This window comes from Erythrolamprus reginae, chromosome 3 (genome assembly GCF_031021105.1).
Source record: "Erythrolamprus reginae isolate rEryReg1 chromosome 3, rEryReg1.hap1, whole genome shotgun sequence".
Classification (NCBI taxonomy): domain Eukaryota; kingdom Metazoa; phylum Chordata; class Lepidosauria; order Squamata; family Dipsadidae; genus Erythrolamprus; species Erythrolamprus reginae.
Window position 1 is genome coordinate 763,003 of NC_091952.1, and position 11,157 is coordinate 774,159.

At 49.9% G+C, this 11,157-nt stretch overlaps 1 protein-coding gene across 1 annotated transcript; it reads left to right on the plus strand.

Annotated features, from left to right (window-relative positions):
- Nucleotides 1-3,144: 3,144 nt before the first annotated feature.
- On the plus strand, nucleotides 3,145-8,595 carry LOC139163542 (interstitial collagenase-like). The gene is made up of 7 exons (XM_070744374.1): nucleotides 3,145-3,389; nucleotides 3,779-4,002; nucleotides 4,226-4,374; nucleotides 5,965-6,096; nucleotides 6,904-7,059; nucleotides 7,558-7,669; nucleotides 8,290-8,595. The coding sequence occupies exons 1-6, from the start codon at nucleotides 3,231-3,233 to the stop codon at nucleotides 7,662-7,664; spliced, it is 927 nt and encodes a 308-aa protein (XP_070600475.1). The 5' UTR covers nucleotides 3,145-3,230; the 3' UTR covers nucleotides 7,665-7,669; nucleotides 8,290-8,595.
- Nucleotides 8,596-11,157: the final 2,562 nt, after the last annotated feature.

An 11,157-nucleotide genomic window follows, 5' to 3' on the forward strand; every position in this document is an offset into this window, starting at 1 on the left:
ATAAGAGGCAAACGCCACCCTGAGTCAACTGACAAGGGCGGCATAGAAGTCTAATTGATAATAAACAAATAAACAAACATTAGGACAGGGGGTGGATGGCTGCACTTATGCAGGCCCCTTCCTGACCCCTTAGGAATCGGGTGAGGTCAACAGTGGACAGTCCAAGGGAAAAGCTTTGGACGTTAGGTGACGATACTACAGAGCCAGGTAGGGAGTTCCAGGCATCCACTGCTCGGGTACTAAAGTTGTATTTCCTGCAGTCGGGTTTGGAGCGGTTCACTTTGAATTTGTATCTGTTGTGTGCTTGTGTGTAGTTGTGGTTGAAGCTGAAGTAGTCGTTGACAGGAAGGACGTTGTAGCAGATGATTTTATGGGCTTTGCTTAGGTCGTGTTTAAGGCGACGTAGTTCTCAGCTTTCTAAGCCCAGCATTTCAAGTCTGGTTCCGTAGGGGATTCTGTTGCGGGCAGAGGAGTGGGGGGCTCCTCTCATAAACTATCGCTGGACACTTTCTAAGGTATTTATGTCCACTTGGTGGAGGGACGGAGGGAGGCATGAAGGAAAGGGCTCCGGGAGTTTCTCCCCCAGCCCAGGACAGAGCAGGGGCTGCCTCTGAGCGCTCTCCCAGGGACTCTGGGGGAGCTTGGCTGGACAAAGAGGAGGCTCTGGGCCAGAATAATACCCAGGCAGCTGGAGGCCGTTGGAGGCTCAGGCAGGCTGGTCCAGCTAGCAGTCCAAGGTGACCCCTTTCCTGTCCCAGCCCACCCTCTGAGGGTCCCCATCCCCTCTGCCCTGTCAGGCTGCCCTGAGTCCCATCGGGAGTGGACGGCATAGAAGTGGTCAGCACAAAAAAATCATCAGCAAAGGTAACATGTCAGTTCTATGGAGTTTGATGTGCTGATTCCAAAAATATGCTTAGTTTTGCTCTATCCCATAAAGTTTCTGATATGGAAGCATTTTTGTTATGATGTCATTTCATGCATTTTCAATGTTTCTTAATGTGGCCAATATATTTCCTATCCCTTATACTAACGATGCTGCTCACTGGAAACTGTAGCTGCTACCGAGAAACTATAGACATTTTTTAAATCAAACCCCAAAAAAATGATTCAGAAAAGTACAAGGTACAAAAATTGGACTTTAAAAAATGGGGGAATTTACAATTATCACTGTTGGAATGAATAGCAATAATTAAAATGAATACACTCCCAAAATGATTGTGTTTATTTCACGTTGTTCTACTTAAACTAGAGAGAAAATATTTTACAACCTTAGACAAAAATGCAAAAATGTTTATTTGACAAAAGAAAAAACCAAGAATAAAAAAGACCGATTTACAAGATGCCAAAAGTAGAGGAGGTCTTGGTATTCCAGATTGGAAATTACATCCAATTGAAGCAACGTTGGCTTGGATTAGAGATTGGGTTCATTTGAGCAACAACAACAGAATTTTGACATTAGAAGGACACGACCTAGAACCAGGAATGAAGGGAAAATCCCACCTACTTCAGGAAACAATCGGAGACACAATTATTATAATATGGGCAGAATTTTTATACAAAGCATTACTATAAAATACCAAACTGGTGATCAGTGATGGAAGCTATAATGTATCTGAATGTACTTAGAGAAAATGAAAAGCTATAAAGATATATTGGACCGGACTGGGAAACTAAAAGCTAGAGCACAATTGGATGCTCAAAATATAATTATTGATTGGTGGCCATATAGTCAGATACAATCCAGGTATAAAAAGGACATGAAGGGACATGGGATAAACACAACACCTATATTAGATAAACTTCTAACTGGACCTGAAAATAAAATTATTTCCAAAATATATAGTACAATATGAAAGACCTGAAGATGTGGTAAAAGCGCCTATGGTGACATGGGCACAGAACACTGGTTACAATATTCACTTGGCAGACTGGGAACAAATATGGAATAGAAATTTAAAAATATCAAAATCAGTATCTTATAAGGAAAATTACTATAAAATGCTAAGATATATCCCAAATTGAGCCCAAATTGTTGGCAGTGTAAAAAAAAACAATGGCAGTTTCTTTCACATGTGGTGGTTGAGACAAAAAATTCTGGATAAAATCCACAAATGGTTACAAGAGAGAATAGAAAGAAAGATAGAATTCTTACCAGAATTGTTCTTATTGGGATTGATAAAAAAGCAATATAGTAAAGCCGATAAATATCTAATATTTCATACTACAACTGGGGCCAGAATTGCCTTTGCCCAATATTGGAAAAATAGAAAAATTCCCTCAGAAAAAGCAGTAATTAATAAAATATATAATTTTTCTGAAATGGATAAACTGGCGATGGAACTAAGGGGCCAAAAAGATTCTGAGTATCATGAAATATGGACACAATGGCACAGATGGATTGAGAGTCAAGACATAGAAATATAAAAATTACAAAAGATATATAAAGATTAGTAAAATAAAGACAATTAATATGTGAATATGAATGACTTGAATAGGGATTTTGTGGTTGTATGAAATAATACAGATATTACTGTAATACATTCATATGTATATTATTATAGGACTTGATGAAATATCGGATGTAGCAATGCAGAAATACTGAATGTTTGCTGATATTATAATTTGTTGTCATTGCTGCTGATGTTTTTGTGTAACCTGTCTGTCTTTTGTTGTTATTTATTTGTGTTTTAAAATATATTTAAAACCCATAATTTTTTTTTTCAAAAAAAGAAAAAGAAAAGTACAAGGTCAGAAAAAGTATTTCTTGGTAGCCCTGTGTAGTACATAAATATCAGAGGGCGGGAGGGGCGAGTGGGGCAGCGCCTGAAGGGCTCCGGGGTCACCCCACGAAGGACTCCGGGGTGACCCCACGAAGGACTCGGGAGGCAGATGCGGCGAGGGCCGGGGGTTCCTAGCTGTAGCGGCCTCCGAGCCCCCTGTGGAGGCGGACGGCCGCCCTCTTGGACCCCTTGGCTGGTGCCCGCCGCCTTTCGCGTCTCCTGGTGAGAACAGGCGGGGAAGGGGCAGCGCCCCGCCGGTTCTGCCCTTCTTCCACCGGGGGAGGGACCGCGGCAGACTCAGCCTCCCCCCCCCGCCTCCTCCCCCCTCCCCGCCGACCATAAAGGGCCCCGCCGGCAGTCGGGCTGCAGACGGCTGTGCTCGCCTGAGCTTCGCGCTTCCCGCAGAGCCCGGAAAGGAGAGACGCGCCCTGCCCGAGACCCTCTGCAGCCATGAGCCTCCCAGCCCCGGCCGGCCTCCTCCTCCTCCTCCTCCTGGCGCTCCCGCCGCTGCCCTGCCCGCGGGCCGCCCCGACGGAAGAGAAGAGCCCCGTGGTCATCACTTTCCCCGGGGACGCCCTCAGCTCCCTGAGCGACCGGGAGCTGGCCGCCGTGAGTCTCCGAGCTGCGCGCTCCGGCGGCGCTTCCGCTGGACGGAAACAAACACACACACACACACCCGCCTTCCTACTCCGCCGGAGCCCGAGAGAGCCCGAGCGCGGCTAGAGGGCGAGAGGGGCGCCCTGTCCCTCTGGGGCGCCCGGTTGCCTCGAGTCTCCCGCTGGCGCCGGGCGCCTTAAGTGGCGGTGCGCTCCGCTCGCCCGACCCCGGTCAGATTGTGGGAAGGCAGCCCCGCCAGGGACTCCCGGGGACTGTGGAGGCGATCCGAGCGATCCGGTCCCAGGAGGAGGGTTGGGGGTCAACCCCAGGGCCCACCCGCCGCTAGACCGTAGAGCCCTTCCCCTGCCCGCTAGCGCCCGTTTCTCCCTCTCTCTCCGCAGCGCTACCTCCAGCGTTACGGGTACTTGGAGGCGACCAACCCTGAGGCGCAGATGATGCTGGAGACCCCCCTGAAGGCCATGCAGAAGCGGCTGGGCTTGCCGGAAACAGGGGAGCTGGACGCCGCCACCCTCACGGCCATCCGCGCGCCCCGCTGCGGGGTCCCCGACGTGGGTCGCTACGCCACACGGCGGGGCAAGTGGGACCACACGGACCTCACGTACCGGTGAGCTGGCGGGCAATTTCGGTGTGTTCGTGGCCCCGTGTCAGGCTGCAAGCGAGGGGACCCCAAGACTCCTGGGGGGGCACAGCAGACTTGGGAAGGCTGCCCTTCCTCCAGGCACACCTGTGCTTTCCTCTGTGTGTGTGTGTTTGTGGTGTGTGTGTGAGGAGGGGGTCTGGAGGTGGGGTTTGATTTAAGCCTCTGAGCCTCCCCCACTGTTCCACAGGGTGGTCAACTATTCCCCTGACCTGAATCGCTCCACCATCGATGACACCTTCGTCCGAGCCTTTGATGTCTGGAGCCAGGTGACGCCCCTCACTTTCACTGGCCAGCAGGATGGGGAGGTGGACATTCTCATCCAGTTTGTAACCGGAGGTGAGGGGGAGGGGCAGCTGTGATCACACCGCTCACATCTATCTGCAGGCCTAAAGGAATTGCCGTTCATGCAGAAGGCTACAAGTTCAAATCCCAGTAAGGGTATGTCTGTCTGATGATACATAGCAAGGTTGAAATAGATCTATCACAGGCTCCCTTCCTTTTCACTTATCAGCAAAAATATGTAAATACATATTAAACTTTTCTAGATAAGAACTGGGTGTTCAAGGTTTTTTTGCCTCTTCTCAAGAAACCTTTTTTACTTGAGAACCCGAGCCCGGAAAAATGTCCCCGGCCAGTTTCCTGCCATTCCCCCTTCAATCCCGGCCACCTCGGGCTTTTCTGGGCTGCCAGAGGAGCCTTTCAGTGGCGCTTAAGGAGGCTTTGGCAGCCCAGAGAGAACAAAGCATTTCCCTTTCTCTGGGCACTTGGAGAGGGAATAAACCACTTCCCTGTGGTGACTCCCTTGCGCTGCCTCCCATACACCCGGCGCAAGTTGCCTCCTGGAGCGTCTGGGTGTGGAAAGGCAATAGGGGGCGCTTCACCCCAGCTGAATCAAGTCAGCTTCAGCCAAACCGAGGAGTCACCACAGTGAAGGAAAGGCAACGGCTACAAAGGGAGTGAGTGAGAGGAGAGGGAAGCCCTTCAGCATGGGAAGGAAGAGGAAGCAGGGAGCAGCAGCAGCAGCAGCCTTTTGGTCAAAGGAGCGGGAGGTTCCCCCCTCTCGCCCACCTGGGTTTTCCTCTCTCTGGCGCAGCGTATGGGAGGCAGCCTCGCACCGGGTGTATGGGAGGTGCGTGCTCCTCCTTGCCGCCTCAGAGTCCCTTTTAAAAAAAAAAAGCCTTAAAGTTTTGGATGTTTTGATTTCCCTCCCCTCACCTTCTGTCTTCAGCAGCGACTGACGTCTTCCTCTTCTTCCTCCTCCTGAATTAAGTTCTTAAGTAGAGGTACCATTGTATATAATTTTTCATTTCCTTTTCCTTATCAGTAAAATTATGTTACACCTATAGATTATAGTTGTCAGCTACAAAAAAGTTTATCTGCCGTGGAATTTGACTCCTGGTGGGGCCGAGAGGCAAAAAGGAAGCTGTGATGCTCCTTCAATATACCAGGGTGACTGGACAAAAAAAAATCACACATAACCCTCCCCTGGTACAAGCTGATATGGGGGATGAGCCTGTAGCCTAATGGCTAAGACTTACAAGCCAGAGGCCCTTGGTTCAAATTCCAGTAAGGGTGTGGCTACCTGATGAAGGCTAATAAGCCCAAAGTAGATCTATTGTAGTCTCCCTTCCTTTTCATTATCAGCAAAAATATTTTACATATATATCTGTGTGTGTGTGTGTGTGTGTGTGTGTGTGTGTGTGTGTGGACTCCTGCCTGAGCAGGGGTTTAGACTAGATGACCTACAAGGGCCCTTCCAACTCCAGGTAATAATAATAATAATAATAATAATAATAATAATAATAATAATAATAATAATAATAATAATAATAATAATTTAAAACAACAACAACAACAATAATAATAATAATATTAATAATATAATTCCTGTTCAGATGGTGACCTCTCTTCCCTCCCCCACAACAGATCACGGTGACAATGACACTTTTGATGGTGAGGGTGGAGTTCTGGCCCATGCCTTCTATCCTGGCAAAAGGCCAATCAGTGGGGATGCCCATTTTGATGAAGATGAGCTCTGGACACTGGGCAGTGAGGATGGTGAGTGGGCCCCCTTTCTGGCTGGATCTTCTCTGGGCCCTGGAGCTTTGTCCTCCTGATTCCCGGTTCAGGGAGGGACGGACCGACAGGAGGTTCTGGTGTGCCACCACCAGCGACTTCGACACAGACCAGTAGGGGTTTTTTTGCCCTGGCCGAGGTAGGGGGGAAGCTCCTTTCACTGGCCCCCCAAGGGAAGCTGGTGGGGAGGGGGTTCAGCACACCCACCCACTGGGTTCGACTAGCTCGGCCATTAATGACACTGAGCCTGTCAGATGACAGCCCGAGTGCCATGCGACAGGCAGGGTGAGTTCCCATCCTTTGCTGCAGCTCCTGATGGAAAGTATGCAACTGTGAGTAGACCAATAGGTGCCATTTCAGAGGGAAGTTAGCGGCACTCCATCCACTGTTGCCGTATCCCTTTGCTGGCCACGATCTGTTGAACTGCTGGCAGCCAGTGAGCAGTAGAAGTATCTTGCAGTTCTGTGCTCTAACCACTGCACCACCAATGCTCACTCTAATCACTGCACCCTATGACTTGTGGACTTCAACTCCCAGAATTCCTCAGCCAATCACGCTAGCTCAAAAGTTCTGGGAGTTGAAGTCTGCATGTCCCCACATGTCGCCTAGGGGAAGGGGTGCTCTCCTCAGCAGGGGGAAGGGTGGTGAGGGGAGAGGATGACCCAGGGGCCCCAGGGATTGGACTTGATGCCCTGCAAGGTCCCTTTCAACTTATATTAATTAATTAATTAATTAATTAATTAATTAATTAATTAATTAATTCCCTCTGCTGTCACTTTGAAACCCCAGATTACAGCCTCTTAATTGTTGCGGCACATGAGTTCGGCCATTCGCTCGGTCTGAAACACTCCAGCATCTGGGGAGCCCTGATGTACCCCAGGTACGTCTACCAGGCCGACTTACAGCTGCATGAAGACGACATCAAAGGAATCCAGTCTCTCTACGGTGAGCAGGAGTTGGGGGAGGGGCTGTCGGGGGGTTGAATCAGGCAGCCACGTGGCCCTGCCTGGGACGCTCTCGAAGGAATCGGGGTGGTTCTGGGCTGGAGGGTCTTGTTCACACACTGTGTCTGGAGTGACCCTGGTCCACAAGCCCCTTCCATGGACAACATGAAGCCCACGTTCATTTACCATGATGTGGAGGTAGCCCTGGAGATCCTCCAGTCCACTAGCAATCCCGGCCCTCAAAGGAGACCCTCCCCACCTCCTTGGCTCCCCTCTTGAGCTGTTTCTGCACTAGGGCAGGGATTTTTCTGCCGTCTCCTCCCACCCCCAAATCTGGACCCCTGATGTTTGTGTTGCTCTGTTAAGTGTGCAGAGTAACCCTGGAGTTAGCAAGGATGCACAGAGGAAATGTGGAGGGGGCAGATATCCAGTGGATGGTCCAGAGATATGAGTAGTGGTGCTGATAACCAGATACATGAAGTGTATCCCCCTCCACTAGGTAAAAAATCGGGTGGTCAGCACCAGGCGCCCCTCTCCCCTTCTCAGGCCCGTACCGAAGCTGAGGACTCCTCCTATGTGGTTGACGAGGCGCTGGACTTCTTCTAGGACGGGTGAGTGGCGAGGCCGGAGGGGGGCATGCCTGAATGGCTGAATTCAGTGGATAGAGCCCCCTCCTCAGTGTAGAGGAAGAGGCTCATTGGGAGGGACTCAATTGCTGGGAGTGAGGGGGAACTTCTCCTCCTCTTGATGCTTGTGGCCTGGGGGCTCTTTCTGCCCCCTCCCCTGACTCCCTTCTGGGATGCAAAGCCGATGGGCAGGAGACTGCCGGCCACCTCTGGCACTTGCATCTATGTCAGTGGGGATGCTGCCCCCCCTCAAGAGACTTTCCCTCCCTCCCTCCCAGGGAATAAGGCAACTTTGAGAAGAAGGTGAAGGGGCTGCCAGGTGGATGCCCCCCAGCCATCCTAGGCCTGCAGGGAGGAAGAATCCCCTTTGACCCCCCAAACCTGAGAGATGGAGCCAGGGAGCTCTGTATCCGGTTGAGGGGAGAGATTCCCAGAGCCTTGGCAGGAATGGGGGTGCTGCCCCTGAACCCCAGTCCCCTCCTCAGCCCAGCCTCCTTGGCCCCACAGGAGGGGCTTTCCCCTGAGGGTCCCTGCCATTCCCTCCTTGCAGCTGCTCCGCAGTGCCCTCCGCTCACCTTTCCCCTCACTGGTTTCCCCTCTTCCAGGGAGGTCCCACTTCTGCTGGCAAAGGAGCCCCCTCTACCTGTTGACACGCGTGGGGTACTTCACTCAGGACATCCTGTGCCCTGAACAGGGAGAGAGGACCAGACCCCCACCAGGACTCTGCTTCCAAATGCCTCCGCTCATGCCCCCCTCTCTCCCTCCCCCGTCTCTTTCTCCCTCCCCCCCCCTCTCTCTCACACACACATCGGTGTTCACTTGGAGTATTGCCTGGGTTGCTGTAAATTGGACAAGGTGCCTCGTATCACTGCTGTTATTTTTTGGGGGGAAATAAAAGTTAGATTCTGTTTCATCTCTTGATGTTTTCTGTCCATTGGGGTGAAACTGCTTACTGGGGGGGGGGGGGAGAAATCATGCTGGAGGTTGGTGCCAGTCTTGAGGAGGGGGCTTCTTTCAATCCTGGGCCTGGCATGGGAGGACCTGCAGCTGAGAAAAGCCACCAATGCCCCACTTTTAATTGTAAAAAAGATGTCCAGCCAGGCCAATTGGGAAAACCTATGATGTTAAATGGGTCCACAAATTGTATTTCAGATACTCCCCAACTTGCAACCATTCATTTAGTGACCAAAATTACAACAATAATGAAAAAGCTGACTTACGGCTTATATCCCTCCTCTTCCACCAATGTGGAAGAGGGGGATATAGAACGAACTACAGCCCCCCACTCACCTTATATTGAGAGTCTTCTGTCCTCTCCTCAATATGCTACGTGTTCCCTGGCAGAACTCTGTCCCTAAGAGACAGTTGTGGATTGTGGGTCAGAGAGATTATGACCATGATAACTGCATCTCCTCTTATTCTATTTCTGTTTTTAAAGTCTTAAGAGAAGGAGGAGGAAGTGAAATATTAAGGAAAAGACAATATCTGTGGACATATGCAAAATCCTGGTCATTCTCTGAAGGGTCAAGGTCTTTGTTTTTTTAATTATACCTTATTCTTATATGTTTTTAACATCTGTAGTTTTTATGCCAGCTCTTGGCACGAGCCTCTAATTGAACACAAAAGTAGCCAAAACAGACACACACACACACACACACACACACACACACACACATGAAAAGTCAACAATACATTCTTTATGCACAGAAAATAGAAGCAAAACCCTCTTTTTGGAGTCAAAGGGCTCATGTGTAAAACAAACAGACTTGAAGGCAGTTAACAAGTAGTTGTGAAGTCGTCACAGCTACACTCCTTCAGACTTTGGTTTAACTCACACGGTTAACTATGATTTACGTTCAGAGTCCAGATATCACAGCACAGGGTCCTTGGAGAATCCAGAGAGTGGAGGCAAATCAACAAACAGATAATCTTCCACACTGAGAGGCTGGCACGCTGCCCATTTATCAGCAGCCCTTATTAGTTGAACCTCACCCAACCACCGGTGAACTCTCTTATCTCTTGTAATACCTCCGTAACTGCTCTCTTCTATTCATGTATGATATGAATGAGAGTAATGTTATGAATGGAAAGGTCAGCTTACCTGGCGACGTAGAGGCCGGAGGGATGGGGGAGTCTGTCTCTGGGGTGGTGGAGGGCCAAAATATTCCGGTTCTGCTCGGGATAGGCAGATATGGCAGGAGACATGGGGTAGGCCGCTCTCGGGGAACAAGAGCTCACTGTTTGAAAGCGAACCCTTGTTCCGGCCCCATGTCCTCAACACGGGATACTGGTGACGAGCGAAATCCTGGCCCTTGGCTCAGGCTGCTGCTACTTAATGCCAGGTCAGTTGTAAATAAAGCTCTCCTCATCTAGGATTTGATCCTGGAAGAGGAGGCCGACCTGGTTTGTGTGACGGAGACCTGGCTGGGCCCAGAGGGAGGAGTTCGTCTTTCTGAAATTTGCCCAGCTGGGATTCAGGTTTGGCCCAACCACAACCCCATGGAAGGTGAGGGGGGCTGGCTATTATAGAGTTTGCCTAGGCAGACTCACTGCTCCTAAGATTGCAGGTTTTGAGTCCCTCTTTGTGAAGTTGGACCTAGGGGTTCCGGTGGGCTTGTTGCTCATTTACCTGCCTCCCAGCTGTAGGTCAACAGCCCTGCCTGCGCTGCTCAAGGAGGTAGCTGGGCTGGCAGTGGAGGTCCCTGGACTTAATAATAATAATAATAATAATTTATTAGATTTGTATGTCGCCCCTCTCCAAAGACTCGGGGCAGCTCACAACAATAATAAAACAGTGTGACAATGTAAACAAATCTAATTTTAAAAAAGCATCTTAAAACCCATAATTTAAAAAACATGCAACACACGCATACCATAAATAAAACTATAAAAGCCTGGGGGAGATGTCTCAATTCCCCCATGCCTGGCAAAATAGGTGGGTCTTAAGTAATTTGCAAGAGACAAGGAGGGTGGAGGCAGTTCTGATCTCTGGGGGGAGTTGATTCCAGAGGGCTGGGGCCGCCACAGAGAATGCCCTTCCCCTGGAGCCTACCAGATGACATTGTTTAGTCAACGAGACCCAGAGAAGGCCAGCTCTGTGGGACCTCATTGGCTGCTGGGATTCGTGCGGCAGAAGACGGTTCCGGAGGTATTCTGGTCTGATGCCATGCAGGACTTTAAAGGTCATTACCGACACTTTGAATTGCGACCAGAAACTGATAGCCCGCCAATGCAAGCTACGGCATGTTGGAGAGACGTGGGCAAACCTAGGTAACCCTACGATAGCTCCCGTGGCTGCATCCTGCACAATCTGAAGTTTCCGAACACTCTTCAAAGGTAGTCCCATGTAGAGACCATTGCAGTAGTCGAATCTTGAGGTGATGAGGGCATGAGCTACTGTGAGCAATGACTGGCTGTAACCTTAGCCTCTCCTCTTGAGAAATATTATATTGTTTTACATGAACTGGTTCCTC

Bases quoted from the DNA above. Each gene is read 5' to 3' on its own strand.
- LOC139163542 (XM_070744374.1), top strand. From the start codon at position 3,231: ATGAGCCTCCCAGCCCCGGCCGGCCTCCTCCTCCTCCTCCTCCTGGCG. The intron at 3,390-3,778 runs GTGAGTCTCCGA...CTCTCTCCGCAG, and splicing joins GCGACCGGGAGCTGGCCGCC to CGCTACCTCCAGCGTTACGG. The intron at 4,375-5,964 runs GTGAGGGGGAGG...CCCCCACAACAG, and splicing joins CATCCAGTTTGTAACCGGAG to ATCACGGTGACAATGACACT.